General features: G+C 46.9%; 1 protein-coding gene and 1 long non-coding RNA gene across 7 annotated transcripts in view; one reads left to right on the top strand and one right to left on the bottom strand.

The window, feature by feature from the left end:
• epha8 (eph receptor A8) overlaps positions 1–19461 on the top strand; it is a 106896-nt gene that overhangs the window by 4716 nt on the left and 82719 nt on the right. For all 6 annotated transcript variants that reach the window (XR_012925350.1, XM_076013289.1, XM_076013293.1 and 3 more), the window contains exon 2: positions 18698–18762. Coding sequence is in view for 5 of the 6 variants with exons in the window: in XM_076013289.1 (XP_075869404.1) it covers positions 18698–18762 (65 nt within the window). In the remaining variant the exon portion in view is untranslated. The remainder of the gene's footprint in view (positions 1–18697; positions 18763–19461) is intronic.
• Positions 913–12854, bottom strand: LOC142879824 (uncharacterized). Its single transcript, XR_012925351.1, has 3 exons — positions 12206–12854; positions 9259–9510; positions 913–1210 (listed from the first exon to the last, which is right to left on the bottom strand). It is a non-coding gene; the product is annotated as an uncharacterized LOC142879824 (long non-coding RNA).

Genomic DNA, 19461 nt, shown 5'->3' on the forward strand with positions numbered 1-19461 from the left:
GGCATACCTCTGTTGCAGGAGGACCGAGGGGGCAAGCAGACAGCGAGCGTGAAAGTGCCGCGGAGATTTGGCTCTTTTTGGTCATTACGTCAGGATCGGAACCGCAAACGTTTGATATGGAAACAGGAAAATCTGTGGGAGGGCGGAGGAACGTTGCCAGGAGCTTCAAGGGGCTTGTTTAATATCGCTGTGTTGTTGCTGTTGCTGTTGTGAAATGCTATGTTAGTAGTTTTGTATTCACTACGGCAGGAGTGGGCAAAGTTTTTAGACTGCCGGGCTACAATGTGCTGTAAAATGTGCCGGGGGGGAGGGGGGGGGGGGTAGCGGAGCAGCAGCAGATGGATGGAGTGTTTAGGGGGAGCCACCTCATAGGAGGGAAGTACTGTATATCATGGGATATGTAGGTAGAAAACATGTTGCATTAATGTCAGGTGAAAATGAACAAACTAAAATCAATGTCTTTGAAGCCCCACCAGGGTGTTTAGCTCTTTATTGAAATGACTCGGTGGACAAATGGATGAATTACGGCTATTTTACACGGGAGCGCATTGCTGCCGCCCGAGGAAAACCAGGGCTCAGCATCACGTTACGACGAAAAAATATCGGGTTTTTACGTGATCATTTTCACGTTATAATGTGAAACTATCACGTTATTTTGTGATCATTTTTTACATTGTAACATCTTCTTGATACGTTCGGTCATTAAGCTACGTTAAGCTTTTTAGTATTTCAGTATCACATTATAACGTGAAAATTATCGCGTAAAAACGCGATAGTTTCACGTTCTAACGCGATACTGAGCCATTTTTGACCATGTCTGTACTAAGTCAAGTCTAAAAAAAAAACAACAACCTGTGATTAGAACATATGTATAGAAACGATGTGGTGCATGGCTGCCCCATTGGTCCACGGCCATAGAGTCAGTGGAGTCGACCCTCCAGGCCACCGTAGTTCATCCCCGCCCGCCCTGCGGTGAGAAGCGCGAGCGCCTTGATTCCAGCGGGCTGCGACACGGTGAGCGCGGCGCCAAGGTTCCGCTCCGTTCCGATCATTTTGTTCCGTCTTCTGCGTCTCACTCGGCTCACTCCTCAGATACGGAACGTGTTCACCTGATTTTGTTGACTCGCCCCGATTATGTTGACTTCACAGTTTTGCTTGGATTTCCTTCGCTCCCACCGTGGTGGCTCCGCTTCGCAGTTGCCGCTTGCGTCTGTTTTGAGAGAGCCGGAACCAGCAGTCCGTTTGGAAATGGACTGTATTCTCCGCGTTGTCCGTGTTGTCTGATGAGAGCCGGCCTGGTCATCGCCACCAAAGCAGCTTGACCAGCCTGCTCGGGGGAAAAATGACATTTTGTTTCTAAATGATCGGACGCTCAGCAGTGACCCTGCTACTCCTGATGGAGCGGTGCCAGGTTGCGTTGTGTGTGTGTATTGCGACGGGCGGGTTGTCTGAAAGTTGGCGAAGCTTGAAGACGCATCTCTGCGTATTTGCTCTTTGGCGTCGAGATTTTAAGTTGTATTAGTTTGTGCTCTGCAGCCATTTGTGAAAACCTACTTTTTGCGAGAAAAACAAAATATAATTTTAAACGGATGTACAAACAGCTCCGCAATCATACACGACCTTTGTCTGTTTGTCCGTCCATCTCGCAACGCCCCATTTTGTGATATTATTTTTTCCATTTAATGTCCATATTTTTTGTCATGACAAACTGTGACCTGGAGAAAAATTGAAGGATTTGAAAATGACGTTTAAAAGAAATAATTTGTTCACGAGCCACCAGACCCGAGCGACGCTGAGCTGTCAATAATATTTTTTATTTCTGTCCCAAAAATAAAAATAAAAAATCTGTCTGCTGGTCGACATTTGTCGGATAAGTTGTATATGGATTTGTTTTATTTTTTCATCCACATTTTCCATTTTACACATTTACCTTTCACAGCTTGACCAGGCACAATTCTCTGCAACAGCATCTACTGCGACCAGGGAGGCAGCATGCGGCACGGCCTCGTTTGCTCTTTAAAGTACCTGGCCAACCAAATGACTGGCTGTTAAATCTCCACTCAAACAGTGTCTTCTGTGCAGGAAGTGAAGGCGGTCGTGTCCTTGTGCACCTTCCGCTTCGGAACTTCATTCTGGGTAAATCCTCTAGTCTGTTTCCATTGCCTCAAAGATGCGTCTTCAAGATGGGTGCTGAAGTAAAAAAGTAAAAATGATTTTCTTCACTTTTTATTTGACCGTTAATGAAACTACATTTGTTGATCATTTTGCAGCGGACGTCCAAATTTACCAACGGTTTCCACGGAAAAACTGACAGAATCGCTCGCTGATTAATGACGCAGATGACTAAGACTAAGGAGCCGCAATGAGGGCTGCAACCATCATGCAGGCAAAATAACACACCGCATCCATTCATCGCTTTTAGCTCAATTAATGTCGATACTGGCGGCAAAATGTTGAGCGGCCAGATAGGTTAATAGATTATACTCTAGGAAAAATTGGAGAGGACAATAATAATTCCTTTGTGGAAATTTTTAATATTTTCATTTTTTAATTTCAAAATGATTACGTACTTTAACTGTCCAAAAAAAAAAAAAAACCCTCAAACCTTGATATATGATCGCATTTGTCAATCGCGGTATTTTATTTAGAAAATTGCTTTTATTTTGAAAATTAACCAGATTTTCTACCGTGCTTTTTGGAGCGACTTCCTGTCCAGTTTTTTTCCATTTTTTTTTTTTTTTTTTTTTTCTTTATGTCCAGCTTGATGCAGATCGCTCGCGGCTTGCGCACGAAATAGACCGATTGCTGCGCGGCGCGAGCCGACCGCGGAGGTGCAGCCGCTCCGAGTCCGGTCTGAACGACACCATCGGTTCACAAGGGCAGCGAGGGGAAGCGGCATCCATTCCGCAGATGGTGTGAACCCCGCCTTACGTTTACAATGCGATTAAAAACGAATCGCGATTAATGCTATTACGCTGATAGACCTAATATATATAGATATAGATATAGATATAGATATATTTGTATGCAGCAGGCAGAAAGTCCTTATTTAAATCCGCTCTCAATCACTTTTGCGCACGGTGGCAACCGCTCGTGTCACCGCAGCCGATCAGCCTCAACGTGCAGAAGCAACAAGACCTCTCTCCGCTCTGTCAGTGCGCCAGCAGATTAGCGCCTCCATTTGGAATCGGAGAGAATCCGCCCTTTAGAGTGGGTGCAAAGAAACGCGGGGTGTAAGACGAATGTGCTGCCATCTCGGCCGTGCCACGCTGGGATACACACTGCGAGTGTGTGGGGCGGCAACAGTGGAGGTGCACGGCCTTGAATACGTCAAAAGAATTAACGCGCCCCGTGCTTGACCCCCCCGAGGCTCATGAGTGTAAGAAAGAGGCCCTGGGGACCGCAGCAACTGCAGAACAATGATTTAAGAAAAAAAAAAAAAAAAAAAATCTATGTAATGAACGGCTGAGGCAAGTTCTTTGTATAAGCCAAGCACCAGTATTAAACGCGTATTAAAGACAGTCTTATTTTTATTTATATATTAAAAAAAAAGGTTCTTCTCTGATAGGACTGAGGTGCCGTGCATGTGGGTCGTCACTGCTTGGCTGTGCTTGTACGACCCTCGACAAAACAAAAGAGTGAATTTGAAAGATCTCTCGCTGGCAAAGAGAAAACGCTTTTTGCGGCGCATCTGCCGCAGCCGAGGCAGAGCCGCCCTTTTTCAGCGCCGCGTCCTGTCTTTCAGTTCCGGAACTCGGATCTATTGACCTCCCTTCAAGGCTCCTGGGATTGGTGCTTGCCCATCGCAGAGTCCAAGACGTCAAAAATGGGTCCGGTTCCTCGTGATCAGCCTGCGTTTGTCTCTCTCCAGCGCTCGCGCCCGCAAACTCCCGTTTGCTTTGCTCACTCACTGACGACTGTCGGTTTGCGCTCGGCGATAGGAAGAGGAGAATTTGCCCACATTATTTTTTTCCTTATCGTGAAGTCGTGACCCAAATTTATTCCATAGCGCTCCATAGTGCAGTAATACAAGTAATACAGTAATAAAAGTTTCTTTTTTTTTCTTCTTTTTTTTTTAAATAAAGGGAAACTGATCAAGAAGACATGGCAATCGAAAAGCTCACAATCCACCAGTTGATAAACGCTGCGCTAATAGGTTGTGTTTAGGTCCAATAGAACCTTGTGTTTTGATTTCACCTTGAGGCCGTTTCTTCTTCTTCTTCTTCTTCTTCTTCTTCTTCTTCTCCTTCTTCTTCTCCTTCTTCTTCTTCTTCTTCTTCAGCCACTGAGGTTAATTACTGGCTATTTACCAGGGAAATGACTCCCCACCTACCTATATATTGTTACTTAATTCATTTCAAAAGTGATAAAAGCACAATGAGCTTCTGAAATGATTGCCGTCCTCAACCTTTCACTCATTCCGCTGAGTCTAAGCACTTTCCCAGGTCACCCAGGGGAGCAGGGGAGGCCTGCTGCTTGTAGCCTGATGGGAGGGAGAGCATTAAAGAACCACCAGGACCAGAGCCTCCACCCGCTTCCTTCCGTCCAGCTGGTTTGTCTTAGCACACGTTGCTGCTTCCCTGCCCTCCCCTCCAAGGCTCCGGTCTTTATTGAGACATCAGCCTTGTTAGCCAGCTGTCGACGGGAATATGTGGGAGCCAGGATCAATACAGGCCGGCTGGCCAGTCCTCCTGAGCCGCAGCCAGCAGCAGGCCCGGCCTCCCAGAGCAGGGGGCCTCTCCTGAGCCTGTTTCACCCATTAGCCGGAGCTGCTGGTGGGCTGGCCAGGGTTCAGCAGCCCCTGGGCCCACTCAGCTATGCCCTGTGATTGGCGCCGCACCGTTGGGTAATCTTCTCTCTCTCTCTCTCTCTCTCTCTCTCTCTCTCTCTCTCTCTCTCTCTCTCTCTCTCTCTCTCTGGGCTCGGAGGAGAGGATCCTTTGCCGCCGAGGCCGAGGACAAAGCAGAGCGAGTGAGGAAGGCTGGAGGGTTGCAGGGGCGAGCGAGACGCGTCTGTAATGGGCTGCTGTTGCCGCCGTGTTATCACATCCCTCCTGAAGAGAGACCCCTGTGATGTTGCCTTTGTGGGGACTGATGAATGACAGAGATCTGGCTCTGCCATCTCTCCTCCTTACGCACGTGTTCAGCGACGGTGAAAACACACAAGCGTGAGGGTGGAACGCGGGGAGCGGCTGACGGTCACGGGGTGAAGACAAAATGAGATCAGAGGGACAGATGCTGCCGTCTCAAAGCAGCTCGTCAGCCTCAGTCGAGGAGCCTTCGTCAGCGGCAGCCCACAGCCAGCGGCTGATAATTTGCTGCTCTCCCCCTCGCTTCAATCCATTAAAGGATTTAAATGTTCATTAAGTTTAATAGAAGCAGAGAGAAGGTCTAATATGCTCTGATAAACACTGGCAGACCTGCTCCAATAGCGGCGGCGACACAGAGCCGTCCCGCTAATAAGGTCAGACTCAGAGTTTGTGCTCAGCTCACTTTGTGAAGAGAGAAGAGCCTCCTCTGAATCGGAGTGAGTCAAAGAGTGAGACAAGGAGTGAGAAAAATAACAAATCAATCTTGTTTTTTTTTTAACTATTATATTCTGGTAACATTTAATATATATATATATTTTTTTTCTTTTTTTTTCGTTTTCTTTTCTTTTCTTCATCTATTTATTTTTTCCTATGCCCACTTCCTCCTGCACTCAGGGTGTCGGGGGTCTGCTGGAGCCTCTCCCAGCTGCCACTGGGTGAAGGCAGGGTGACACCCTGGACAAGTCACCGCTTCATCGCAGGACCACAAAGAGACAAACCACCATTCACACACACACACACACACACACACACACACACACACACACACACACACACACACACACACACACACACACACACACACACACACACACACGGAACAATTAGGAGACCTCCAGTTCACCTGTCATGCTGGAGGAAGCTGAGGGAATCGAACCCGCGATCCTCTTGCTGGGAGGTGACGGTGGTAACCACCACATTTTGCTCCGACATTTTGAGCCTACTGTGTTTCTTTTATCTGGCTTCTCTGTTTGTAAAATCAAGTCGTCAAAACCCTGAAAATTTAACACAATATTAAATGTTAAAAAAAAAAAAATAGAGAATGGCTGCATCAAACACACAAACAAATGCAATTTTTTGTTGAAAAAAAAATAAGAAATTAAAATTCTTGTATTAGCCTCAGACGTGTGTGTGTGTGTGTGTGTGTGTGATGTTTCTGATACATCTTGACTGAACGACATATAGTTTTCTGTACTCAAAAAAAAACTGTGAGATTTAAGAGTGATTCTTAACGCAATATATGACGTACTAATAGACCCTGATATATGAAGTACTGCAGTAGTACTCAGGAATTTTAATCAACTGTTCTTTTTCTGAAACAACACTCAGGTGTGTCGCTGCAGCCCAGAGAGCCGCCGCGGCACATTTATTTTAAAACACACGACGTACCCCAGTGATGCATTCAGAAGGTGTGTGTGTGTGTGTGTGTGTGTGGTGGGGGGGGGGGGGGGGGGTTGTGCAGATGCTGCTGATAGCGAAGCTGGATGCTCATACATGATGTAGTGAGGCCCAAAGCGAGCATGATGCAGGCTGATTGATCTCTCCTCAGGCCGCTTTCCATAAGGAAATAATGTGTTTTACAGCCGCTAATCTGTCTATATATCACCAGGCTGATGTAATTAATATGGGGTGGTGGTGGTGGGGGGGGGGGGGCAGATAGCTCATTTCTCATCTGATGAAAAATCCAGATACAGCGTACACACAATCCAAAAATATTAATGTGGGCACAGTGGGGTCTCTCTCTCTCTCTCTCTCTCTCTCTCTCCTCTCTCTCTCTCTCTCTCTCTCTCTCTCTCTCTCTCTCTCTCTCTCTCTCTCTCTCTCTCTCTCTCTCTCTCTCTCTCTCTCTCTCTCTCTCTCGTTATGATGCCGTACAGTGTGCAGCACATTAGTCTGGAGGGAACAGAAGCTTTTCTAATGTCTCACTGCAAGTCGAGTCCCTGACGAGGTGGAATCAGATCAGGAGGAGGAGACTTCAGCAGGCATCCTGTGGCAGGTAAATGACACAAGGTGGACAGAGGAAAAGTCCATGTCCCTGTCTTGCGTCAGCAGCGAGCCAGTGAGTTGCCAGTGCTGTGTTGGAGTCGCCACGCTGATTGAGTTCAGAAAATGACCCCACTACTCCTGCTGTTTTGTGTACACCGGCCACAGCAAACCTTCAAATCACAGTTTGCTAGTTGTGAAGCAACCTGTTCCACAATGTGCTGTTTTTAATTTTTTTGGGGAAAACCAAAGTATTATTAAGCTACATGGTCTTAATTATAACTGGCAACAATGCCTGGTGGGACATTATTACTACATGACCTCCCACCTGCCAATGACAGAAGAAGCTGGACCAAAAAAAGTCTGCGCAACCTTCAGTCCGTGAGTGCAAAGGAGCAGCGGCTCCAACAGAAATTTCATTTGTGCTTGAATACAAAGCCGTGCATTGCTGCTTGTGCTTGTGGTGCATTTATCTCCCCTCAGTTTTCCTCACTGATCAAAGTGCCAATGCATCATCTTGCATGGACAGCTGGTGGCTGCATGAGGGCAGACTGCATCAGGACGATGATGCCACGCACACACGCGCGCACACACACACACACACACACACACACACACACACACACACACACACACACACACACACACACACACACACACACACACACACACACACACGCACAGAAAGTTGGCAGAAACACCAGCAATATGGTACAAAATTGAAATGTGAAAATATGACACTACGTCTGTAGCAGGTGGAGCTTCCAAGGGCTGAACAGGGCGTATGGAAAAATGGAAGAAACTCAGACCTAAGGGGCAAAATATTGACACACGTAGAAATGATTTTTGTTGAGGAATGCTGAAGGCATTTTGCTAACATTGATAATAAGTTGATAATATAAATAGCATCTGCGTCCCTCTATTTCCTCTCAAACAACCCGTTTAAAGTTCTTTCAATTCTCTTTGTTTTGAATTATTGCCATTTCAGTTTAAGGTTGCTGTTCATGAATTTAGCAAAGTCCTCGCTTAAAGCAGGCGGTCTCGACCACTTTTTGTGCATGTTTTTTTTGGGCAATTATGCAATTAATCTCAGTAGATTCTCAACAACATGGAAACCAACAAGACGCCAAAATGTAAACACTCGCGCCTGTAGTTTAACTCCACTGATTTCAGATCTTAATAAATGAAACTTTAAGTTACTTTCAATATTTTAAGACACGACGAGCCTCTGTTGTCCCTCAATGGGGAATTTCAAAATTTTCAAAATTTTCTCTGAACAACAGAATGATACAAATGCTCCACATCAGTATTTAAAGTAGTACTTCATCTGTTAAGAGAAACATCGGTGTGTTACGTTGTGAGATCCAAGTCTCACCCTGGGTGAAGACATTGAGCGAGATTCTACTCTTCAGGCTCTCTTTCTCTCTTTCCCTCTCTCACACACACACACACACACACACACACACACACACACACACACACACACACTTCAGAGCAGAAAGCAGGGCACGTTAGATGCGCTGACTGACAGTAATTATCAAAATTCAGTGTTAAGCCTCAGCCACGGCTGATAAGAAGCAAAATGTCAGCGCGGTGAAATGATGAAAATGATTAAAGGGCATCTGAGTGAAACAGAGACGTTCATGCTTGTGCAAGGGTTAAGGGGAGCTGGCGGCAGCAATGGGGGGAGGGGGGGGGGTGGTGCGGCTCTCGAGTGGGCAAATAAATAAAGAATAGCAGCAGCAGAGTGAATAATTAAAGAGGAAGGCAGAACCAGAAGTGTGCTCACGCAAAAATCATCACAAAGTTCTCTGGGCTACAAGTCGACTCCTTATTGATAAAATATAGTGTAAGCTCAAGAATTCTCTCTGCTCTCTCGCTGCTGCCTTTCAGAAGAGTGCGGCTAACCTCCGCCTGAACTTTCCTACTAGGAATCAATATGTTGAGCTTTGCCTCGTGAGCCTCTTTCACCGAGCAGCTGAGCTGAGAGTTGGGATCTCAGCTGCGTCGTGCTCGCCGGCCGCCGCCGGCCCCCGATCGCTCCGGCCCCCGATCGCTCCGGCCCCCGATCGCTCCGGCCCGCTACACAAAAACACGAGCTGTCACCCACTCTCAGCCTCCTCTGTTCCTCCCGTTGTTTTCCGCCTCCCCTCCTCTCTCAATCTTTTCTCACCTCTCCTCCTTACCTGCGCTATAAATAGCTCTGTGTGCCGCCGCCGCTCCTCCTCCTCCTCCTCCTCCTCCTCCTCCTCCTCCTCCTCCTCCGCGACGCCTGTATCTCCCCGGATGTCTTCCCAGGGGAAGCCAGGCAGGGCCGGGCGGCAGCGGAGCTCGCTATTCACTCCTCTCCCCTGGGAGAGGCTGAGCCAGGCCGGCCCCGAGCGAGCGTCCTCCACCCTCACTCATGCAGCAAACTATGGAAGCGCATTGCTGCCACGCTGGAAGAAAAAAAAACAAAAAACAAAAAACAGGGCTCGGTATCGTGATGTAACCTGATAGTTCCATGTTGTAAGGCGAAAGTTACCACGTAACAAATGAGGACCGACAACATCAGTAGGGTCAGGCATTCTTCCTATGGTACAATCCCATGCATCTCAAAACCCTCCTCAAAGTACGCATACTAATATTAATGTCATTGACGGTGCTCAATAAATTCAGGATCTCACCGAGCCTAAAACAAAGTTTGAAGTAAAGTTTAATAGAATCAGGCCAACGGGACACTGAGCCTTTGTTTGCCTCGCTTCCTTCGTTTAGTTTAGATTTGCTATCATGAAATGTCGTAGCAAACGCTGAGCCGTGCTGGCTGGTGCAGAGCCGCACGCAGCCAGGCGTTGGCGCTCCAGCCAGGGAGAACCTGCTAAAATAAGATGGAGGGACGGCGCCAGGACGTTCGGGCCAGTGAAAACAAACCATTTGGCCGGCGCTCCTGCACGAGAGCGGACACTGTGCTGCTCACTCATTATAAACTAATCTCATAATTGGAAGAAAAAAAAAAAAAGGGGGGGGGGGGGTAAAAATGCTGTATGATAACATTAGGTTCTTCTGGGGATTTCTATATTCCTTTTTCCGTTCCAAAAGTGCTGTCTCTGGCGCAAATTTAGTGCTGACAGCAGGGGGAAAAGTTGCGTAGTGCACAGTTGCAGCCTCATTTTCAGGAGCTTTCTAGAGGCTCTGGCACCGATGATGACGATGACGATGACGATGATGATGACGATGACGACGACGACGACAGCGCTGTTGGGCAGTTTCCACCTTTCCTCTCAATCTTATCATTTTCCACATCTTATGCTTTTGATGAAGGCTGTCGGTGCAGAAATCCTATGGGAGCTTAATGTGCACGACGGTGGTCGGGAAGGTAGTTTGATTGTTTTATTTTATTCATTTGAACTTTTCATGGAGAGCCACCGGTGTATGGATTAGCTCCGCCTTCATACAGCGTGCAAAAGAATAGTTTGTGGCCTCCACAGTCGACTGTACAAACACCGGAGAGTTGAGAAAGGCTAAAAAAAAAAAAAAAGTAAACTAAAGTAGTGTGCGGTGAGTGGGGGGGGGGTGCCTGCATCCAAGTGTCATAATAAGTCTCTCAGCACTCGTTTCTCTCCACTGCCTTCTCTACACCAAGGACAAAATGCTTACACCACAATGGAGAATCAAGGAGAAAAATCTCTGGGGAGGGAAACTTCAGGGAGAGTTTGGAGTGAGAAAAGATGAGGAGGAGGAGGAGGAAGGTTAGTGTAGGTGTAGAGACATCAGGAGGAAGTTTTAATGATCCCAGTGGGAAACACAAGACACTGCCGGTTCAAAAAACAAGGAGCACACGTTCAAAAAGGATTCAGCAAAGACAAACAATCAAGATGCAGCACCTAACTTTTGAACTTGAACTTTTGAATAACGTGTTCAGTTGTTGCCCCTCTAACATTGTATGATACAATCGGAGGGGCGTGGTTCACAAAAGACCAAATAACAGATGTGCGGACGTCACTATGCTGCAGTTACCTTTTTCATAACCGAGCAGGTTCCTATCTGCCATACAAGGTAATACTCAGCGATTCAAGGTGAATATAAAACAAGTCAAAGTACACAACAACAGACGTGTTTTTGTTTTTTTTGCATTACAGTAGTTTGTTACATTACACATATATTATAAAATATGTGTACGATAAATGCTTTTAGATGCGACTAGCAGTTAAGCCTGTGACCTGGGAAGCTCGCCTGTCCTTCACCAATACTCCAAGTTCACAGTGAGAACATTGGATCACTGGAGTATCGCCCCCTCCCCCCCCCGACCTTGCTCTGATTAGACTATAATCATAGTAAGTAATCATAGCCATACTCTGATAATCTACAGTGCATGTCAACAGACTAAGTGCTGGTTCCTTCCCCTATTGACCAGGGACCAGGACACCAGGCATATCACCCTCAAAACTATGGAAGCCTTCTTCCACCAGGCTGAGTTGACCTTTGCCAACGCTGACATTTACGTTCCCATTTCAAACTACTCACCAAAACTCACTCCCATCCAACGCAGCATCTCAAACTCATCCGTAACACCACGGCAACTTACATCCCCATTTTCAACCAGAATGCCACATTACACCTTCATGCTTTGCATTGATTGCCACTGCAGCTAAATTAATATTTCACAGTTGGTGCAAATGACAACATTTAACCGCATGGAGCCTGATCAGGATCAATCAATTAATCACACTACTAGAACGGGACTCATCTTCATTCATTTTGAACATTTGGATTCAGCCTCTGTCAATCCTTGTCTGATTATAACCCTCGACCTCCTGATCCTAACCCTGATCTGTTCCCTTCCCCAAACCCAAGCCAACCCTTCCTGTCCCACTGAGGTCATTTCTTCCCACCACAGCCTCAGTTAGGGACTCAATCACAGTTTAAGATCATACAGGTCATATCTACTCTTCCCACACAAAACACAAACTACCCTTTCACAATCGCAAAATCATATCAGTCTACAGGACACACAGGAACCTACAGTCCACTCTCATCATATCCAAGTTGTCCGTCCACGGACCTCCTGTGAGAGATTGTTTGGTTTTGTTTGTTCAGACGTACATGTAATGCAAACATAAAGCTCCAACTGAACTGAGGAAAGAAATGACTTACGTGCCGCACGGTGATTAACGCACCACCGGCTGCTCTCTGGAGGTTAAAATGCAAACAGAACAGAAAAAAAAGATGGCCGCCAAGCCCAGTTATAGGCCCCCAGGACCCCTTTAGCTGCCCACATCACTGCCTGAATAAATAACACTAAACAGCACCATTTGGTGGAAAACAAATAGGAATTCCGTACACCGACTACAACCTTCCACATCCACAACTACAAGACCACAACTACAGACTACAACTACAACTACAGACACAACAATCCACATTTTGGCACAATTATTTCCCCTTTGTCTCCCACACCACCACCAATACCACAACATTATTTACAGTATGATTTGCACACTCAACAACATTATGTAGAAGCCAAACAGTCTACTTATGTCCGTCTAACACAGCAGCTGTACCATATAGGAGAAGTTTGACCACCCCCATACAACATTTCCAAACCCACCGACCCACATCAAGACCACAACACCAGGAGAACTGAACAATGATTGATGGACCACCACTCTGGCCAATGGACCTCGCTGTGGTCTTCTCAAGCCTCCCTTCAAGCCACCTTCACCAAACCAAGCAAAGTGAAGCAGCATTTGGTTCCTTTGCTCCTCGCCAGTGGAGCCAATACTCTGAACACCTGAGGTCTGCTCAAACTCATTGGAGTCAGGGCTGAAAACATTATGGATCACTGCAGCGTAAATTTTCTTATTGTCTTTCATTGTGATTTTAATGGCATTTAAACTGCTTCTCTTCGTCTTTTAAAAGCTCCTTTATTGTCCTCATTATTTTCTCTATAATTGTAATGTAATCTTTATTTCTTTGCCTTTGTGCATGTGTGCGTGCGCGCGTGCACACACACACACACACACACACACACACACACACACACTAAGGCACTCATTACGAAATGCCACCCCTCCCCTGAGCCCCCTCGCCTGGGCTTGAACCCGGGACCCTGGTTCCCAGTGGGAGGGCCTTTCTATCATTACACCACCTTCCAATCCAATTAGCAGGACTGTGCTACAGACTCTTTACTCAAACCCTTGACCCCAACCCTAACCCACAGCCATAATTCTTGAGTCATTGAGGGAAGGGGCTGAATGAGCAGCTTACTGGTGGTATAATATTGCCATGCAGAATAAGGCATTACTAAGTGACTAATAAAAAGCTAACATGTTGCTAATTTGCATGCAAATGAAATAGTTCATGACATTGAAATTCATTCATTTTTCAAAACAGGTTTCAAGTTTGAACAACTCAAAGGAGGACGATGTTATCAGTTTGAAACTTTTAATATGATCACTTATAGATCTCTAAAGTGCATCATGTAGTTCAGTTTACCAATTACAAAGGGCCTGATCCACAAAGCGTTGTGTTTGCCTTGCGTTGTGCTTTTCCGGCAGACAAACCTGTGACCCAGTAAAGAGGAAATCGTCATTTGCATAGACTTCACACACAATGACCCCATCCTATGCAAATATGCTTCATTAGATATGGTGCCCTATCCGGTAAGACTTAGTGCTTAGCTACCACTTCAGCCTGAAATATATGTGTATCGTAACTAACATGTATAATACACTGACTCGACTCAGGGTACCTGCTGCAAGTGCTGCAGTCACTGCTACCTGATGCAGGTAGCAGTGACTTTGCCCACAGGATTAAATGGAACAACATATAATGGAACGGCTTCCTCTGACTTTGTTATGCCGACACATTCTGACAAAGATTTTATAAGAATTAAAAATGACACACAGTGTATGTTTGAAGGTGAGTTTACTGTAATCTGTAATATTTCTTCTCGCTCTAAAAGTGGTCTAAAGTCAGAGGAATGACAAAGACAGAAGAAAGAGAGAGAGAGGGAGAGAGAGAGAGAGAGAGAGAAAGGCCTGTCTTTGATGATTTTAGGATTTTGAATCTTCAACACTAGAGTGACCTGCTCTCAGCACTCGCCCTGCTGACATCCTCGAGTGTCCTTGTGTTTGGCGTGATCTTCTACCTCTGTGTTCTTCTCTCCTTGATTTCCTCGCGGGCACCAAATGAACAATTTGTCCGTCAAAGGAGTCATTGAGCGCCCTTACTGTAATGCTTTTGTACCACATTGTGTCATTTCACCCTGCACTCTCTTAAAACTGCTCATTTCATCAGAATACGCCTTCAATCAACGCTCAGAATGTTCAGAGTTGTGTTGGGGGGGCCGGGGGGGAGAGAACACTGACGCGCACACAACACTTGAGCTCGTGTCGTCTCGGTTTGTCGCTGTTTCCACTCCACAAAAAGGTGAATGCATTGCTTTGTCATTCATACGGAGTCGCTTAATTGGCGACGGGAAAGCATTCCAAAGAGGAGAGAAGACCGCTTTCTGCGGCCGTGTGCGAAGACCAGATGCACGTGAAGAGAAAAGAGGCAGCGGAGGGGTTTGGTGTTTCCAGCGCGGCTCCTCTCATCTCTCTGAAGGCTTTCATCGTCTCCTCTGGACGAGCCGCTGATGAGGAGCTTCACAGGCGGCGAGAAGAAAGCCAGAGGAAATGGAAGCTTGTTAGGGGGAGGCGTTGATGAGATAATTACACAGCTGTCATAGTTCCTGTCTGGCCAGAGACTCGTGCCGGTGTGAGTCTGGGAACGTGCGCTTGTCTGATTGTGTGTGTGTGTGTGTGTTTACAAAACGTGTGTTTGTTAGCGTCTGAAAATGTTTTCCCCAAAAACGCTGCAACGCAAAATTGATCAGGAAGCCTGTGTGAAGTGTTGTCTTATAGTTGTATGTATTTACACTCTGTGTGTGTGTGTGTGTGTGTGTGTGTGTGTTTTAGAGACTTGGCATAGAATAATGGATCCTGTCCTTCCTTTAAAATGCATGACCTTGCCCCCTGCAGTCATGCAGGATCCACTGCCAATGCTCAGTGTGCGTCTCTTATTTGTGCCTATGTATGTTTTTCCTGTTTTTCCTCGGAGGAGCCCAGTTGCTCCAGGTTGCCTTGGGCGACACTCCAAGACTGGGTCATAACTTTTCACAGGTTGATTTCGGTCACATACGCTCCCTCTTTATAGCCACCGAAGGGAGGAGGTAGAGTGTGTGTGTGTGTGTGTGTCTATGATGGTGCGTTCTGACAGTGGTGGCGGGCCTGGCTGATTTGACACATGCCTTAACGAGAACCCCAGGCCGCAGGCATCTACAGATGGGTTAACCTGGTGGCCGGATTGAATGGTGCGGCGGGGCGGCGGGGGAAAGTAATGGGGGAGAAAAGTTGACCACTGCCCTGGGAAATAAGTGGCGCGTCTCTGAGCAAGAAAAAAAGAGAGGGGAAGAAAAAAGCTTTCAGGTTGGCAGACAGCTTTTTCATCTGGCGCCCTCCAAGATGTGTAGTGGGAGAGAGGGCGAGAGAGAAATTGGTGGTGGTGGTGGCGGTGGCGGCGGCGGCGGCGGCGGCGGTGGTCTGGGTGTTTGTGCCTTGTGTTTCTGTTATGAACATTTGTGTAACGGGAACAAACTCAATTTCAAGCCCCCGGGTCCTTCAGGAGAGGCACTTGCTTCCTGCACACAGCCTCCACCAGCTTAACCTCTTCACTGCTGGGCCTCCTTCAGTGAGCAGCACTCCTGATCAACACATCTATATGCAGTAGGTCCAGTGAGTAAAACACAGTTTTGGAAGCCCGGTATTTAAGGAAGCCTGCCTTCATTAATTAATGGCGATGCAAGATGCAACTAACTGAGAAAAGACCCTTATTGTTCCTCTTATATCTGTGAGGAAACCAAATTACTTCTATTATACTGTGAGTATATTATTTTATTAATGTATTTATGGGTAGTATGTTAAGCTTTTACTAAAAAATAAAAATCAGAAACCAAGCCAAATTTTACACACTGGGTGTTTAAAGCAACTTGCTCACATCAAAATCACAAAATTTGAAGGGGGTAAAAAAAATTTGGACGCACAATGAAAGCCTGTGCAGGAAGGTGGAGGTGGGACTCCAGGAATTGGCTTCCTGTTTTCCTCTTTGTAAGTTAAATAGAGGAAGAACTCGGGGAGGGTGGTGGTGGTGGTGGTGGTGGTGGTGGGGGGGAGGCACTAATTATTTCCTGTTTAATTTGCACCCACATTAAAGCAACGTGGCACGCAGAAGCCTGACGCTTGTACACACGTCATAATTCCGACGGCCGGAGCAAATGAGATAAACGACTCCCACCACCTTCAAAGACGGAGGAGTTTCTCATTTGGCTGGAAATTAAATGAATACCGGGGGGAGCCACGGCTGGCCAACCGCTGCACTGCCGGCTGGGGCAATAACAAACCACCTCTCATCTTCCTCACATCCAGGGGTGGGGGGGTTTGGGGGGTTATTTGTCCCCTCTCTCTTTTTTTTTCTGTCCTTTAATAATAACAGTATTGCGGAGCAACGTTCCCCCGGTGCGCCGAGGAATTATTAAATCCACTTGCTCCACTACGCCGCCTTCATTACTGTCACTTTGGCGGCCCGATGAAGAGCACTCAGAGGAGTGTAATTGGCGCCATCCATTTGTGACCTTGGCTATGGTGCCATGGCTCCGCCAAGGCTGGCCACCCGGAGGAAAGTAGGGGCAGGCAGAGGGCCGGTAGGGTGGAGGACAGGGGGCACAGCCACCACCTCTCTGTGTTCTGACCCACTGCCCTCCTCAGTGGGCCGGGCGCTGACACCAGCGGGAGTGACACACCGGCTCACTGCAACACGCGAGGATGACGAGGCTCCGCCGTGGCAAAGCTTGACGGAGCCTCGTCCCTTCAACTCCTCTGCTGTTCTGGGCGTCTGCAGAATGAATGCACAACAGTTCTGCTGCCTGAGGACGCAGAACTGCACTACAGCAGGTTTTCACCTATCTGTGCTTTACTTTGAAATGTTACCTGACTCTTTAATTTACCTTTCTTCTCGATCAGACCTTTTCCCTTTAAGGATTAAATCATTTCTAGTACACACGTGATTCAGATTGGAAATACACATACACACACACACATATATACATACATATATGTGCTGTTAATGTATAAAAATGAGCATTCATTTCACAAAGCAGACAGTAAATATACACATAAGCAACAGTTTGTTATAAAACTTCATATCGATATGAGCTTGCAGGGTTTTCCGAACGATGTTTTATCGCGTGTTACGTGTGTGTGTGTGTGTGTGTGTGTGTGTGTGTGTGTGTCTGTGTCTGTGTCTGTGTCTGTGTCTGTGTCTGTGTCTGTGAAGGCATCGTGCAGAGTCAATGGAAAACACACTGCGGTGGTTGAGGGAGGCCATGCTCTGCATTTCACCTCATGCTCTGAAGCTTCCGCACGCTGTCGGGAAGACGAGCCGAGTGTCAGGAAGATGAAGGATGAGAGACGGAGAGCAGAGAAGAGTTTTTGTTAAACTCATTCTAATGTGAGGAGCATCACTCTGCTGTTTGACAGGCAGCCCGGGGGTCCAGCTCATATTAGCTGCAAGTGATGTATGGAAGACGTGGGCTCGCGAACACACACACACACACACACACACACACCTTTTGGGTTAGACCGGAGGATATGGACAGTGGCAGTTTGAGTGTTTGTTTCCATGTGACAAATAAAAGAATGTTCCATGCTTTCATAATCAGAAATGTGAATATATGGCTCTGTTGTTCAAGGAGTTGCTGGTTTGTCAGGCAGCAGCAGTGATGTGTAGATGATGAAGGAATCCTCATTGACACTGACTTGTTATAGAAGTGGCTTTATTCCAAAAGAAGTCAGGCATGGATCAGGCACCCCAGGTCCACCTGAGGAGGTCTCATAGCCAATATGGACAGCTGCAAAGATTCAGCTCCAACACCACAGGTATACACACATCTAATGAATAGACGGTCATTTATTTTGAGAGGACGCACCCAACTGTGTCAGAATAAATAGGCTGAATGGTCACACTGGAAATGTTTGTATGGGGATGAATATGGTCAAATATACCGGGTGTTGTATGGGGCTGCATACAAACCCTGTCTTCAGGTGAACCTCTCTGTTTTCTAACAGGAGGGAGACGCTCCAGTACAAACTGCTTGATTTAAATTGACTCCCTGTTTTTCCTGTTTCCTCAAACAACGGCTCCTGGCGGTTGTCACAAGACGTTTCAGACACTACAGGAGATAAAAAGCAGAGGGGGGGGAGGAAGAGCAGAGCTGTGCAGGGTGTGAGCAGTGGTATATTTTGTTGAGTTGCTCCAGTGTCTTGTCGCTGAAAGTGCGGCACAAGTCCTCCCGCTCTGTTCTGCTCTGTGGCTGAACCACTGAGGTCGGGGGGGGGACCAGGGCGATCCGGGTCAGGGCCAGTCACGACGTGCAGTGTTGGCCATCTCATCAGTCACACCCGTCAGACAGGTGTATGTACGTGTGACTGTCGATGATCTCTGGCGGCCTCGAGCGGGTGATGGAGAGCAGGTTTGGATGGCGAGGATGGAGAAATCAGACAGTTTCCTTACCTGCTGTGTTTGTTCCTGTCTTCTTCCCCTCTGCAGTGAATCTCCTGGACACCACCACCATCACCGGAGACTGGGGCTGGCTGACTTATCCGTCTCATGGGGTAAGAACGGAACACCCACAGGGTAGCGGTTGCGCTCGGCGGCAGAGAACAGACGCGGGTCGTAACTCCAACCTGATGCCAGAACACTACAGACGACTGCAGATGTTGGGTAAAAGTGGAGTGATGATCAGAAAGAGGGAATTGTCGCAGAGAGATTTTTCCATTTTCATTCTGCCTGAACTCATGGGAGGCACTGTTCCACTTCAGCAACGTCGTGTTCACGTTTTATGGACAGTTGCCAGATTGCAAATATATTACGTCAAATATAATCGAATTATTGCTTAATTATTACTATTAAATACAAGCTATCATAACATATACGAGTCAAACGCAGTCTTCACGCAGCATCTATCCGGGTGATTTGCTGCTCCAGCAGGTCTCAGTAGTGCAAACTGGAAAATGGACGGGTTTGTCACAAACAGACTGAAGGAACAGCTGAGAAAGACGATGCTGCCAAAATACTAAGACTTAGCCAATTACAGGAAGAAAATATGAGGCAGCATTAAGTACAGATTTACAGCCTCGCAGAAAAGGGACCATGATTATCAGCACGTTGGTTGATAGTATTCTTATTCTAAACAAAAGGCAAAGCGTTGTGGTGTGTGAAGGGGGTCCCTGGCCAGGAGCTCAAGCTGCTGCTGGGGCCATGGCTCGGAAAAGTTTGCCAACCCCTAGCCTGACACACTTTTTCAATAAAGT

This window comes from Nelusetta ayraudi, unplaced genomic scaffold (genome assembly GCF_046127955.1).
Source record: "Nelusetta ayraudi isolate G7.1 ecotype Tasmania unplaced genomic scaffold, CSIRO-AGI_Nayr_v1 ptg000146l, whole genome shotgun sequence".
Taxonomy (NCBI): domain Eukaryota; kingdom Metazoa; phylum Chordata; class Actinopteri; order Tetraodontiformes; family Monacanthidae; genus Nelusetta; species Nelusetta ayraudi.